Source organism: Mus caroli, unplaced genomic scaffold, assembly GCF_978045245.1.
Source record: "Mus caroli unplaced genomic scaffold, Mus_caroli_1 scaffold_5, whole genome shotgun sequence".
In the NCBI taxonomy this organism is placed as follows: Eukaryota; Metazoa; Chordata; class Mammalia; order Rodentia; family Muridae; genus Mus; species Mus caroli.
The window spans coordinates 84105274-84121593 of record NW_028227260.1 but is presented as its reverse complement, the minus strand read 5'-3'; the positions used below and the strand labels follow the sequence as shown (position 1 = coordinate 84121593).

General features: G+C 38.4%; 1 protein-coding gene across 5 annotated transcripts in view; it reads left to right on the top strand.

Moving 5' to 3' along the window:
* Nucleotides 1-16320, top strand: part of Dmd (dystrophin) — a 2436643-nt gene that overhangs the window by 2338360 nt on the left and 81963 nt on the right. For all 5 annotated transcript variants that reach the window (XM_085838134.1, XM_085838135.1, XM_029473188.1 and 2 more), the window contains 2 exons: nt 491-576; nt 2874-3031. In XM_085838134.1, the coding sequence (XP_085694260.1) occupies nt 491-576; nt 2874-3031 (244 nt within the window). The remainder of the gene's footprint in view (nt 1-490; nt 577-2873; nt 3032-16320) is intronic.

Here is a 16320-nt window from a genome sequence, read left to right as displayed (position 1 = left end):
AAGTGATGGCTCATCTTCATACAGTAAGCAGTAATCTGATGGAATTCTGAGAGTGCTGAACAGAGAAGAACAGTTAGTTGCTAGAAATTGTTTTCATCTTCAATAACCAAAATTGTCAATTGGCTTTAGTAACCAGAACTGCTGATACACAGTGGTAATTCTTCCTCACACTCACTGAAGGTGGCTTTCTATAGATGTATAGGAAGGTATTTTATCCATATTTTGTGAAGAGCTACTCTGGCAATTCAAGTGAGGGCTTTTAAGAGTTTAAAATTGGGTAAATATTCATTAACTTGGTTCATCAAACTTTTCCATTGCATTCTAGATCATGAGACAAACAGATAATGAATTCAGAAAAGTTCTTAGCAACTTTAATCAAACAATGGCCTATAGAGTTCCTGTATCCAGGGCCCTCTTGCCCCTTAACTAGGAATTTCTACATTCTATTGGTATGTCAGTAATTGTTTTCTGGTTTGCTTCTTCATAATAGGGGACGAACAGGGAGGATCCGTGTCCTGTCTTTTAAAACTGGCATCATTTCTCTGTGTAAAGCACACTTGGAAGACAAGTACAGATGTAAGTCGTGTGTATTAACTCTGCATTCTTTTATTGATGTTGTCTAATTACCTTTGTTCTAGATGGGAAATGATATTCCATTCTTATTTGACAGCAGGTTTCTTGCATAAGTAAGATACAGAGCTGCTTTTAAAGGGTCATAAAATTTGGGATGTGCTGCTTCCTGTCAGACAGTAAATTGAAGGTATTTAAATAGAGAATGAGGATTAGCTTCTCCAGTCCGAGTATTATTTTATGTTACATTGACTGTGTCTGAATAAAACACATGCACCAAGGGGATAAAGTCTGATTTTCTAACCCCTTTGTGTAAGTCAGGAAAAGAAATGTGAAGGTTTAATCCCTGCATTTCCCCTGCATTTGGATTCCCGTTTAAAGAATGCTGTCTAACATTTGTGTTCAAAACACATTGTTTATTTTATAATCATCTTACTGCAAGTTGTACTGACACATCCAATTCTGTGACGTGACTAACATTTTACTGTCTGATGGATGGCTAGCTTGGTATTTCTTAAAAGGTAAATAGCACCCTCTAGAATTTTCTTTTGATTAGCTATTGGGATCTTCTACTTAAAAATATAAATTTAAAATAAAAAGCAAATGTTAAAGGACTGATAGCTTGGATGACCAAGTTACCCTCTGTGTCTGTCATGAATGGAGAGGACTGTTTATGTTTTTCCCCTTGAGATGCTTGTAAGAAATGCTTCCAGGAGGAATTGAACGAAGCTAGTCTGCTCTGGCTTCCTCCTAAGAAGATGAAGAGGTTTTCTGGGTATAAAGATTGTCAGAAGCCAAAGAAATCATGGCATTGCTACAAAGCCACCTGTGCCATGGTGCCCACTTTTGTGGAGTAAGCCATAACATACACAAACCACTGAGGCACTGACTTAGTTCCCACAGGAATTTTTCTTTCCTAAGAACTAAACAAAAGAAAATAAAACCACTCCCACACAAGGAGAAATATTTTTTAACCCTTTAAAATTATTTTAAATAAAACAATACTTCTCAGTGCTTTCCTCTTTTAAATATTATAGTTCCTTGATTTAAGTTGGGCGTGTTGCCTTTTAAAAAGACATGGGTAGGGGTGGCTCTCCCTGTGTTCCTTCCTGTCTCCACTTGCTATTTATAAGTTTAAGGCCATCCTTGACTACCCAGTGAAACCCTTTCTTCCAGAAAACAAATACAGAAACAGTAAGACAGATACAGAAAATCAGTGATAGTATAACATGATATAAACTAATTACACATAGGCTAATCACACATCCTGTGTGAGCATATATGCCAAATCTCAGTAAAGCTTAGTGGGCTTACGACTCTGGAAAGAAGACCTGATTTTGCTGTATCTTTTCATGTACTCACATGCTTTTGATTAGTTATACGGCTCCTGGTTATAAAATGCTGTTGTAGGATTCATATCATATATATAAGAGTTACCAAAGGATTGTGTTTTGCTTTGAACAATTCAGGTGTGAAGAATATATTTAGGGAGCTGATGAGCCAGCTCAGTGGGTAAAGATACTTGCTGCCAAGCCTGTTAACCTAGGCTACATCCCCAGAATCCATATGATAGAGGGAGAAAACCAACTTGTAGAAGTTGTCCCCTGACCTTCAAGTGCTCTAATTGCATGCATACATAATAAATCAATAAAAATGGAACTTTTGAAAGTACATGTAGAGTTGGTAGTGGTGCCATAGATAAAGGCCCTTGCCATTGCAGCTGATGATCTAAATATGGTCTTCAAGACCCACAAGGTGGAAAGGAGAGAATTGACTCCTTATAAGTCTTCCTTTGACTTGTACACATGGGCCACAATAATGTGTGACTCCCATTCTACAGATAAATAAATGAAATATAGAATACATGTAAATTTCACTTCTTTGCAGGGCTATAGTGTATTTAAATTTTCACACATGATACGTAGGTAGTGATGATTAGCCTAATTTATAGAGATATATTCTTATAAGCCTAAATTAGCCTTAATCTCTCTCAGCCTAACATAGAGAAAGCCATGAGTTCAGTTCCAAGAACTATATAAAGCCACACACCTATACTTACCAGTCAGGGGTAGAATCAGGAGAATAAGAAGTTTGAGGTTATCTTCAACTCTATAGCATGTTTACCACCCCCTCCACTACCCCCCCAAAAAAGAGAAAAGAAAGATAAAAAAGAAAAACAGTGAGCCCTTTTGTGGGAATATTGGCTATTCCTGTAAAATAGTTCTCACATTGAAATGGACATTAGGTTCTGCTTATGTCCACTTATGCTTTGATTTTTTATGATTCTCTTCTTTCTTTTATAGACCTTTTCAAGCAAGTGGCAAGTTCAACTGGCTTTTGTGACCAGCGTAGGCTGGGTCTTCTTCTGCATGATTCTATTCAAATCCCAAGACAGTTGGGTGAAGTTGCTTCCTTTGGGGGCAGTAACATTGAGCCGAGTGTCAGGAGCTGCTTCCAATTTGTAAGTTACTCACTTTTTTCCATTTATTTATTTATTTATTTATTTATTCATCTTTGTAATGCTGAGAGATAGAACCTAGGGCATCACAAATGCTACACAACAATGTAACTCTATGAGTGCATAAACAGTCTCCATATAGAACAGAGTTTCCAGGAGCCTAAGCTAAAACCAGATGTCACAACAAAGAGGTGTGGAGGTGACCCTGGGCTGCTTTCTATGAAGCATGAGCACTTCCTTTGTAAGTCTGTAAGTGGGGAAAGGACCACCCCCTCCCCAGCAAATAGTAACATGACCTCCATTGTTTAACCACAGCTATGCCAGTGATTTTAGCTCTATTTAAATTAGACTGATCTGCAGGAATAGTGTGATCTGTCCTTGTTAGCTGTGAAGCCAGGGTGTCCCTATCCCTCCTTTGACCATAATCTGCACAGTAATTGGATGTCTCTCCAGTCACTATCCAGCTCTTTTGTTTTTCTGTGTGTATGACAAAGCAAATGTGGTACCACCAGTCCACTCCATGCCCCATCCCTACCCCCCCACATATACATACACATATCCAGCCCTCCCTATAAGTCTTATAGTAAGAGCTAAGGTTTGTACTTTTTTCCTACTGTCTATTTGATCAATATACTACCATTCTTGTTCATTCTGCCTTTTCCTGCCCTATTGATTCTCTCTGTCCTTTCTTTTCTGCTTCTCCTCCTCCTCCTCTTCCTCCTCCTCCTCCTCCTCTTCCTCCTCCTCCTCCTCCCCCCCCTCCTCCTACTTGTCCTTCTCAATGCCTAAGCACTCGGCTATGATAGCCATGTAGGCTGTTTCTATTTTTGGTAAAGTATGTAGTATCAATAGGTAGTGCTATAATGAACATCTTCATGTAATTGTTGCTTTTCTTTAAAATCAATCTCTCTCTCTAGTCTCTCTCTCTCTCTCTCTCTCTCTCTCTCTCTCTCTCTCTCTCTTCCTCCCTCCCTAGCTCCCTCCCTCCTTTTCTTCTTCCTTCACCCCCTCCCTCCCTCCCTCCCTCCCTGTGTGGGTATGTCTGTGTATGTGTGTGTGGTTTTCTTCTAGGTATAAATGTGGGCATGCATATACCACAGAGGATAACCTTGCATATAAGTCCTAACTTCCCATCTTGTTTCAGAAAGGGTCTCTTGCTCTTTGCTAGTATATATGCCTGAAAAGCTGGCCCACCAACTTTCAGGGGTTCTCCTATATCTGCTTCTTCTTTTGTCGTAGGACCAGTGAGATTATAGACATACAATGTGTTGCCTGGCTTTTTATAGTTTCTAGAGTTCTGAGTTCAATCAAGTCATTATACTTCCATAGCAAGCACTTAGACCACCAAGGCTCCCCAGTCCCATTTATTTTCTCTGACATTGATTCCTTTGGATAAATTCTCCAGGAATATAATGATCAGATTCAAGGCTATAAATATTTTTTGTGGCTTTTGATTCATATTAACAGATGGCTTTTCTTCAACAACTCTTTCTAGTTGTAATGCCACCAGAATTAATGTAATCAGATATTTTCAAGACCACATTATTCACTGTATTCTTATGTATTTTTAAATGTTACAAGCTGTTTTACTTATGTGAGGTTTCTTAATCCATTCTAATCCCATTCACGATGGCTAAGATTTATAAAATTGAAGTCTTTTACCACAGACTAAGAGAAAATCCCAGGAAGCTTTCTTGGCAGAACCCTGTGACTATTTGGATCGTAAAGCAGTTTGACTCTTTAAGAGTTTTGATAATATGATTTAGTTCTTTATGAATGTGTACAAAATAAGCCCACTTATTATGGCATAGGGCACATTTGAATTATTTTGCCAAAATGGTGGCAGACTAGTTTTAAAATAGATATGAGAAATAAGTACATTTTTCACCATTCCAAAGCATGAACACACTGTCATTATGATACTTTTTTTACATGTTGCTGTAGTAATATCAATTCTAGAATATCAATACTACTAACTTTCATATAATGAATTCTAACAACTGTATATAATAAAGATCTCTTTTTTAAAACAAATCAGTTATACAACAACATGCACTGATATAAGTGGCCCCCTAATCTTTGTTTTTCTTTTAGTAAAATTCTTCTTTTTGAGTTCAAGCTATATCATGCATGCACTAGTATTCATAGGTTAGGAACTATATAGTGTTCATGTATGTACCTATGCATTGTATCTTAGGTTAAAAAAGTAAAGATAAGATTATAGTGGTATTGGCAGCTGTTTCTACTGTATGATGGCCCCTGTTGCAGAGAGCTATGCTTAGGACTCGCTGTCACCTTCCTGTACTGACTCATTGGACAGCTATCACCCCTCTTGCTGTTGTAGTGTCTCTACTTGGATTTGGTTGTCAGGTTAGGGGGCTATTGAGCTAGAGCTCTGTTTCCCCTGGTGAGGAGGCCAGCCTGTTCTGCCTCTGCTTTTGCTAGTTGCCCCTTCTCCAGCACTCTGCCTCTCTTACAGGATTACTTGCCTTCTCTGTACTAGCCGCGCTCTCTTCTCAGCATTGGCATTTGAACTCAGTCCATCTTGCATATTGATTGAATGCTTCTGTGCTAGCTGGCAAGCTCCTGGAAACTTCTTTTGTTAGTTTGGGGAGAAACTGACCAATAGATGTCCAGCGATAACAAGTGACTTTCTATTTGCTCCTTGCTTTTTTTCTCCCTTATTTTCCTTCTTTGGGCATTTATAATTTGAGAGAGGAAGAGAGAGAGAGAGAGAGAGAATACAAATACAATGTTTCTTTTGAATCCTTTCCTTTCTGTCACCATCTTTATCTTGTTTCTCAGTCTGCTCATTGCATGTACACACACACATTGTTATCCTAGGAAGCCTAAGTACACACTATAGTGCCTTTCTTTAGTGGGAATGTCCTTTTATGTACTTTAAAGAAAAGTATTACCACATGGCAACCATCATTAAACGTCTCCAATTTCTTTCCATTTTCTACTGGATAAATTTTAGTTCTTTATTGTAGCCCTCAGATGTTTTCTACTGTAGTTCCATAAGCATTGCTTTGAGACATTGCATTTGATACCTTAGAACAGCCACACCTCATTGTTTGCATTTAGCATGATTATACGTAATATCACGACTACTTATAAAATTTTGCTTTTATTCCTATGAATTTGCTCACTGAATTCTCATTCTTTTGAGGAGAGTACAGTGGGCAAGCTTTGGAGGTTTTTGGTTTTATGTTTGAACAACTAGTCTGTGAAAGCCTAGCCTCCCTTAACTAATAGAACAGTTAGATTCTCATCTTTATCTGCCACATCTTCCCCAGATATGCTCTTTTTGACACCTTTTCCCAGCCTGCTCTCAAGGGCACACAACAAACATTTCATCACATTTGTCCTGGATAGAATAAGATGTGCTGTATATAACATGGGATAGGCAAGAATTGTTGAGGGGATTGGTACAGTCAAGTATTGATGAACTGTGCGATTATAGTAGAGTGGGCCCAGATGTGGCTTATCTTATTGGGAGACTCTTAAGTTGTAATCATTTCCTATCCGTTTGAATGGCTCCATTGTGAAGGTTTCCTTCAGGATTCTTGTTTCTTGTGCTCGCCCTGGCTTGCTTTTCCTCAACCAGGTGCTCTGGTGGTCACCTTGCCTTTCATTGTGCCAAAGGCATGCAAGTACAATGTTTGCACTGAGAAAGATAACAGTGAAAACACCCTCTGCCCTCTGTTTGAAGTGGAAGACCTTGGGAATTGGGAGGCTTGCTCCTTCTGCGAGCTTGTGCTCAAAGGTTGTTGCTATTTCTGCTAGCATGAGGAGGCAGTGAAGTGTTTGTTTCTCTTATTGATTCTTTTTTTTTTTTTTTTTTTTTTGCACTTCAGGTGTTGACTTTAAAGAGTAGTTCTTCTGGGCCCTTTGTTTCTTGTCACCACATAGAAAACTTACTTTTTCCTATGCTAGTCTAGTTAGGAAGGTGTGGAAACTTCTAGTTCATGGTCTACTTGTGGTGGGGAGAAAGATAAATTTTCATGGACCAAGCTCTCTGAGTGATCTTCAGAAGGTTCCCACAGTTCTATGTATCCCCACCATCTGCTTACAAAGATGTAAAGGAAGTCACCCATCAGATCTAAAAAACAACAACAACAAAAAAAAGAAAACAAAAAGACTAATAACCCATATGGTAGCACACACATATATTCCCATTACTTAGGGGGCAGAAGCAGAAGGCTCACTACAAGTTTGAGGCTACCCTGAGCTACATAGTGAGTTAGAAGTCATTCTGGGTTACATAGCAAGGCCTTCTAAAATGAACAAACAGGAGTCTGGGGAGAGTTGATAATGGACTTGTACCGTGTTAGGGTCTTTGAACTGAGTATGGATTCCTTACATGCATGTAAAAGTCTACTTGTGGCAGCGTGTGCATATAATCCCGCATAAGGTAGAGCCCTTGCATGGTCTTGCTGGCCAGACAGCCTTGTTGAATTGGTGAGATCCAGATTCAGCAAGAGGGCCAATCTCAAAAAATAAGATAGAGAGCCAGGAAATAAATGAACTTACCACAAAAGCCTAGCAACCTGAGTTCAACCTCAGAACCCACATAAAAGTGGAAGGAGGGGTTTGATTCCACAAAGTTGTCTTCTGAAGTCAACATTGCATGCCATGATTCTTCCCCCGCCCCTCACACTGAAAAGTTAGTAGAAATGAAACCGTGTCTGTAGATATCGAAACCGTAAGTTTGTGGCATCTTCAGTAATAATACTAAGTGAAGCTGCCAGCACACTACTGTCCATGCATTCTCTGGGAAGTTGCCTCCTTTTGATAGTGATGGAACCATTTTGAAACTTGGCTGTTTTGTGATACAGCTTCAACTAGTGTGTGATTACTTTGTTCCTCTTTCCTATTCCCTTACAAAAAGGACATTGAGATAGGAAATTGATCTTTCAGACCATAATAAAGCCAAACTCACTGTGGCAGCAGGTCACAGACTGCCTGAAAGTACCTTCAGGTTGTCTACGGCTTTCCTTTTTCAGAGCAAGAAATGATGCTCAAGGAGAGGTGGTGAATATAGTTTGTCCTATACCTTTATACCAACTACTGGGCTTAACCAGTTCAAATACTGGTCAGGACTAATAAATAAAGGATTATTGTGTTGATATAATACTTATCAGTTTTAGGTTGCAGAGGGATGACATAAATTAATGAATATCTCCACTTTAGCATACACACCTTTATAAGAAATACATGGCTCAGTGGTTATGAGTACATACTGAGCTTGCACAGAACCTGAGTGTGGTTCCTAGCACTCATGTTAGGTGACGCCTGTGTCTCAAGTCCAGGGGAATCTGACGCTCTCTTTTGTAGTTTACTGGCATCTGCATTCATGTGCACATTCCTACAGACAGTCACCTATATATAAGTGACTAAATAAATAAAAAAAAACCCTTTAATCCATTTGGTTGTGCCTTGTTTGTTTTTAACTAAAACCAAATATTGCTTTTAGGTACAAAAAGTCTTCAGTGACTTCAGAAAAGAGTCATATGTCAGCAAATAGCATTTGGTATTCCTCTGAGACATACTTCCCTCCTCCACTCTGATAGGCTTTGTAGTATTTTCTTCTATAAACACTTTAATGACTTTATTATTTAGATAGACTTGAGTACACCAACTTTATATTCAGTATGCTTCAACTACAAATACTAGAGTGTCAAAATCTGCTCATTCTACATCTGTTTTCTGCCTCCTGCTGTATTCATACATTCAAAATGAATGCATTGCTGTTTCAACTATCTTTCAAATTTTATATTCATATGACAAAATAAATTTCATATGTGGAGTTGGAATAATATAGAACAAATATAGAAATAAGAATAAATTACAGTCTCAATTGTTAAAACAAGTATGTGTGTGTTTCGTGTAAAAAAAAACCACACAAGGATCTTTGGAATTGTGAAACTATATGTGCTTAAACAATGAAGTTTGTCTGTTTAGATGTAAAATCTCAAGGCTGCTCTGGGTAAGATTTGTACAGGTACATTTCTTACCTTCCCTGACTACTGATTTCTTGGTAGTATTATGAGGATCAAATGAGCCAGTAGGGGTAAACTGTTGTGGGCAAGTGCTAGTCGGGGTTCTAACTATGACTACCTTCAGTGTCTTGTGATATGAGACTATCATGTCAAGATAACAGTTCATTATACCTATAACTAAATATCTGTGGATTCAATTTGAAGCTCTTAAGGCTGTTTCTATGCAGATGTTTCTAGGCATAAAAACTGCCATTCTAGGAGACTTTTCCCCTAATTAGATATCAATTCTCAAGGCAATTGATTACATTTTATATTTTCATATTTCCATAGATAAATTATTAAAAAAAACCTTCCCCTTTTTGGAAGCCTATTTTGGATGCTATAGTCATTGCCTTTAGAGCCCCTTTGGACTGAGGGATGCATATGTATATTCATTGAGGTAGCCTTTTGTGGAAGGTAAGTTTTATCATGAATTAGCATTTCCAACTCACTTTTTCTACAGATAGGAACAGAGAAAAAGAAAAGTGCAGGTCAGTGGGTTTGTTCACTTACTTCTTTTGCTGTGATACTAGGGGCTGAACCCAAAGCCTCATGCTTGAAAAACAGCCCCCCTCCCTTTCTTTGGCTTTAAATCTGTTTTGAATCCTGGATTAATGTTTTTATCATTTCAATATTTGTGCTAATTCATGGTAAAAAAATAACAACAAATGCTTCATGATCAAGGAAACTAGGAAATAAGAAGTTCAACATTTATCACTGCTTTCCTCCCAGTATTAAGCACTGATTTTTTTTTTAACTTACTCATTTTATATGACTATCACTGCCAGCTCCTGATTATCCCCTCTCACAGCCACCACCCACCCCTCCTCCCCTTCTTCTCTGAGCAGATGAAGGCCCTCCTGGGTATCCCTCACCCCAGGCACTTCAAGTCTCTGTGAGGCTAGGCACTTCCTCTCCCACTGAGGCCAGAGAAGGCAGCCCAGCTTTAAGAACATATCTCACAGACAGGCAACAAACAGCTTTTGGGACGGCTCCACTCCAGTTGTTTGGGACCCACATGAAGACCAAGCTGCACATCTGCTACATATATGTGGGGAGGCCTGGGTGCATCTCAAGTGTGTTCTTTGGATGGTGGCTCAGTCACTGATTGCCCCAGTGGTCCAGGTTAATTGACTCTGTTGGTCTTCCTGTGGAGTTCCTATCCCCTTTGGTGCCTGCAATCCTTCCGCCTGTTCTCCAGCTCCATCCACTGTTTGGCTGTGGGTGTCTGGATCTGTTTGAGTCAAACCTACTGAATTTTTTTTAATGGAAAGATATTTTCTAAAGATTTAAGGTGAAAAAGTATAAAACTTAACTTGTGGAAGATTTTGATCTCATCCAATGTCTTCAGCATATCTTGACTTATTCACCTGGTAGCTAGCTATACAAGTTCTTATTGTACTTACATTTGGATTTTTTTTCAAGCCAGGTTTCACTAGATAGCTCTGGCTGGCCTGTAAACAATTTTAAACATTTACTTATTTGTGGTGTGTGTGTGTGTGTGTGTGTGTGTGTGTGTGTATGCAAGCACACTCATATATGCACGCACATACAGCTCTTGTAAATGCTGATCATCTGCTTCCAACTTGTCAGCTCTGAGAATGAACCTCAGGTCCTCAGGATGCTGGGCAGCAAGTTACTACTGAGCCATTAAGGCAGCCCCTTAATAATGTTTTATGATAGCTTTTTAAAAACATTTTGAGACTTGGGACATATGCATGCTGTGCAAATATTAGGACCTGAGTTTGGATCCCAAGCAGCCCTGTAAAAGGTAGCCATGGTTGCATGTACCTGTAAACTCAGCTTGAGGGTTGATATGGAGATAGGAAGATTGCCAGGGCTTTCTGCCCAACTACCACCAGTCAAGATTCAGATTCTTTTAGCCAACTGGGTTTGTGAAATATCCTGTCCCAGAGGAGTAAGGTCAAAAGTGACAGAGCAGGATTCTCGGAGTCCTCCTCTGGCCTGTCCACACACATGCAAAGCCCACCCCCCCCACACACACGCACACTGTGTGTACACATCACACACAGAGTGAGTTTCATCTGTTTTCTTTTGTAATGCTACATTTGATTTGGTAGAGTAATATTTACTATTCTGTGTTCAGTCCTGAGTTTAGACAAATATATAAAGTATATATAACAGTTCTAAAATTCCTTGGTCTTCATTGTCATTGTGCTCATTGCCAATCAATGGGAACTACAGCTCTGCACTTTTTCTTTCTCCAATTTTGCTTTTTCCTCAACTGGGCTTTAAATAAGCACAGGAGGAAGCAATGGAAGAGTTTATAAGATTCACCATTATATAAAGCATCCTTCTCTGTATTTGATAACGTATGTTCTATAGCACCGCAGGTAGATGGGCACTTCTCCATATATGTAGAACTCTTTGTCATAAATTCCTAACACTGAATATATGAAGGGATTTGCATAGAACTTCAAATTGGGCTTCTGGGCTCTAAGGCCAGGGTGTTAATTGCTGTATTAGCCAGGTGGAGTGGAGAGCCTGAGGTCAGGATAGGTGTCCTTGAACATGTAAATGAAGAGTGGATAATCACCATGTGTTATTGTTTGGGCTGATTTTTATCTTTAATGGGTGATTCAGAGTCCTGATTAATATTTAGAGCAGTGACTGCTGGCCTCCAATCTGCTCATTATCTTCACAACTTTAAATAAAATACTTGATTTCTACCCAAGACGGCAGTTCTGGGAAGCCTTTTCTTTCTTATTTCAAGACAAGTCTTGACCTTTCAATCTCCACATCAAACGAGATAAAAATTCTGGAAATGTACAAGAACTCATTTTCATGACTGGAAATGCAATTTAGGATCCCAGAAAAGTCCATCTATATGGTGCAAAGGAGGGTGTTTTAGGAACCATAATGAGAGAGTAGAAAGTGAGTTTTGTGTTAGGTTCCTAGCTTCTTGAGGAGATTTCACAGTTTTATGCTATTTATCTTAACACCAATTGAATGCCTTCTCTATCTATACTTGTTAAAGACTCTTTTACCCATCCTCCTACATTACATTTTCATATGAAGGAATAACTTGAGAGAAATGGTGGTTCCCAGCCATTATTTTATTTGAAACACTTCAGTCACTAAGAGTTGATAAGAGAATAATGAATAACCATTTGTGCTATGCATCTCTCTAACCATTCGTTTTTGCTGTATACATAAGTATTACTCTCAGAGTCCTCTTTGTGTGCTGTATGTGAGCATACATGTGCATAAACATCCTTTATCGTTTACTATTTAAAAGGAAAGAGGCACCACAACACAAACCTCAAGATTTGACTACATATACCTTTCCTATAAATCCCAGGTCCGCAAATCAAGACACAAGAGTCTGCTACTTAACAAGGTTATGTTTTTACATGTTTCCCAGTAGCTATGTGAGTGGCAATGTTTGCTGCCATTTACACAATTTACATGTATTTAGTAGTTTATCCAACAACATCCACAATGAAAAGTCCCTTTTGGTCTAGAGTGTTCCTTATATTAGCTATTTTCAAGATCCAATCAAGACTCTCTCTCTCTCTCTCTCTCTCTCTCTCTCTCTCTCACACACACACACACACACAAACACACACATACTTTAGAATATATATATATATATTCTGTAATATATATATTCTATATATATAGATATATATCTATGTATATATCTATACATAATGTAATATATATTCTGTTTTATATATATATTATATTCTATATATATAGAGAGAGAATATATATATAATATATATATATAGAATATGATATATATATTCTAATATATATATATTAGAATGGTTTACAGGCTGTGATCAGAGTAGTCCAATAAAGGCTATCTGTCAAGGAAAGATCAAGAATCCAGTAGTTGTTCAGTAAATAAGGCCGAACTGAAGAATCAGCTGCTCTTCAGTATACTTTTTGTCTTGTTGTTTGCCAGTGAAGTAATAGGATAGATGAATTCGCCAACAAGAATGAGGGCAAGTAGGCAAACCAAAAGCTTTCTTCTTCCATGTTTTTCTTTTTTCAAAAAATGTGGCCTGCCACCAGAAAGTGTGGCACAGATTTAAGGTGACTTTTCTCACTGTAACTGATCTTTCCAGGTTTGCCCCACTGCTTAGGTTTTAGTTGGTTCCAGACCTAATCAAGCTGATGACCAAGATTAGCCATCACAGTCCCTCAACAGTTTTTATTATTTGAATTTTTCAGTTTTTTTCATCATATTGACATTTTTTGAATTGGTACAGACCAGTTTGCTTTTTTAAAAAGGACACTGTACTTATTTTATTTTATATTTATGGGTGTTTTGCTTGCTTGCTTGTCTGTGACAACATGTATGTACTACCTACCCTACGGAGGCTAGAAGATGGCCTCACATTCTCTGGAACTGCTGTTATAGATGGTTGTGAGCCACCATGTGGGTGCTGGGAACCAAACTGCCATCATCTGGAAAGAGTAACCAGAGCTCTTAACTGCTGGCCTACCTCTCTAGTTCCCAGACCATGTTTCTTCTGAATATTCATGTTCTGGATATCTCCTCTCCATCATGATCAGCCTTTAAGTTTTGGGTTCTTTTATATTTGTTTGTTTTGTTTGAGTTTTTTGTCTGTTTTTGTTTTGCCAGAAGATTGAACTCTCTTCTTATAAGTAACACTAATTGTATTGAAGTGGTGTTGGCACATATTTCCACTAGTACCTCCTTTCCCTCTGCCATTAGAAAGTAATTGTTGAGACTCTGTGGCCATCCTTAACAATCTTTGGTGTTAGCATGTATGTAATCTTGTGCAATCCAATTATTCTCTTAGTGGTGGCATGGTAGGGTTTTCTAATTCTAACATTCTTTTTGAATGCACGACTTGGTTTTCTTATATGAAGAAGTACTTCCACCTCCCTACCCGCACATTTTCTCGAGCATTAGTGTGAATGTACAAATGATGTTTCTCCTATTTGAACTACTTTGGAATATTTTTACTATAGCATTATTTTAAACAGCAATGTACAGAAACAATCGCTTCTCCTCATGGAGGCATAAATATTTTCATGTTAACATATTCTTCTGTGAACAAGACTAAGTCGATGCAGAGAAACATATAACTGAAACGGTATGCTAATGAAGATTGAGAAGGTCATCAGTATTTCTGCTTCACCCTGTCCACCACCCATTTTCTACTTTAATGTATGTGTTGACTCAGGCCTATCAGCCTGTGCAGCTCACATATGCCGTAACATCTAATGCCCTGAAGAACATGTATTGACAAAACCAAAATGTAGGAAGGTGATCAGAAGATATATAAGTATGCATTCATCACGGTGTTTCAGAATACTCCCTTGCATGCCAAATCACAATCAATATGTTTTTCCATAGACAAGTGAAGAATTCAATATAAAATTAGGTACCTCTACATTTCCTTAAGAAGAGGTTTCTTAGCTATGACAGCTTAGGGCTTTCAAATTATGGAATCAAAGGTTTCAAAAGAATTTTGGAGATCAACCTCTATGTTCCCATAGGACATTACTTTTGTCCTCCCTTTTTAATACTACTTTAAGCATCTGTATTTTATTATTAAAATAATACTCTTGAGCTATGTCTTTAACCTCTTTGGGGCTAGCTTTTTAATCTGTAACATAACGTTAAAACAGATTATCTTAAGAGTTACTTATCCCCAGGTTTCTTTGATTATGTGCTAAGTGTTCCAAAGGCAGAAAGGAAAATAGATTACTGTACTTACTTCAAAGCTTGGGCATTATCAGCAAAGTCTTACCTGATCTGGGTAATAACTCTTGCAAGAAAGCTGTAGGGCAAAGGAAACAGTCTTGTACATAGAATGTGACCTTTTACATGAAAACAGATGGTTCTCGGAAGAGAGGTAGCATACACTAAGAGCAAAACATGAAAAAACATTGTGTGTACCACCTCAAATAAATGATCCCTTGTGTCCCTACACTAGTTTCCTCAGCAACTCAAAGGCGAAACGCAAGTATCTGTGTCTAGGAGGATGAAACTGTCACCTTCTTTCTGTTTTATTTGCTACATGCAGGTTTTGTGTAGTTTTATAGACGGATTTTTTTTTATCGCTCATTTGATTTTCATAAAAATTGGGATAGTTTGGAGGAAGAGTCATTAATATTCTTTACAACATGCGCTTGTTCTGCCTTTTATGTTCAGTGCTAGTGTAGACGTTGCTCTTATGTAAAATATTCCACTGATGCCCTTGGTAGATTTAGAGGTTGCTGAAGACATTGCAATAACAGCTCAGGGAGCAGTCAGAACTGCTTGTTCTATACTATCTGACCCTGACTAGCCACTCTGCAGTTGGAAATCCTTGTGTACAGCCTGTTCAATTCAATTTCGTAAAGGTTTCTCAATAGTACAGCTTTGAAAAATCAGGACCACAAAAGTTGAGCTGTTAACTGTTCATGTCATTGTCTGTTCACAGTGGCAGTGATGTTGAAATGATTATTTGGATTTATGAAAAGCACATCTTCCTAGGGAAAATAGCAAATGGAGTAGTCAGGAAGAGCAGGCTTTTAAAAATATGAAGTTTGTCCCCAGTGTTGTCTCTAAATGTGAATTTTCTTTAAATCAGAATTCTATCACCATACATGCATTTGTATATTTAGTTATTATTGTTCCTCTAACCTCAATTCATGCATACACGTATTTGTGCAAAGCACATATGCACACACATAACTGCACCAGCTCAACTGTCTGTCTGACTCAACATAATTATTTTTCATGATTAAATTAATTTCTGTTACTTTTTCAATCGCTAATGCATGGCATCGAGTTCCTGTTTGTGAAGCAAGTCAGGGTCTACAGTTTTAGCAGGTTTCCGTGCAACTCGTGTTCTGAGTCACTTTATTTGTCAGCCCCTTTCATTCTCTCTATGCACAGTATGTAAGCCAATATAGCATTTTACTCCCAGGCAACAGCCAAATACACCCATCACAGCTCCCTGGTTTCTGGCTTACAGAAGATAGCTGCCTACCTGCTAGGTTCCCTGTAGGACTCCCAGGAAAGTCTGCTGTTTGGTTATTACTGATGAACCATGTTGGTTTCTTAGTTCTGACATGTGAATCATGGCTATCAACCTTGGTGCTTATGATACATCAGGTCAAAATAATTGTAATTCTTTGTTGTGGGAGGTTGCCCTGTGTATCATGGGATGTTTTAAGAATGCTGGCTTCTGTCTACTGAATGCTGGCAGAGCCTCTTCCCACCTTTGTGTAGTAACCCAAAAAGTCTGCAAACCT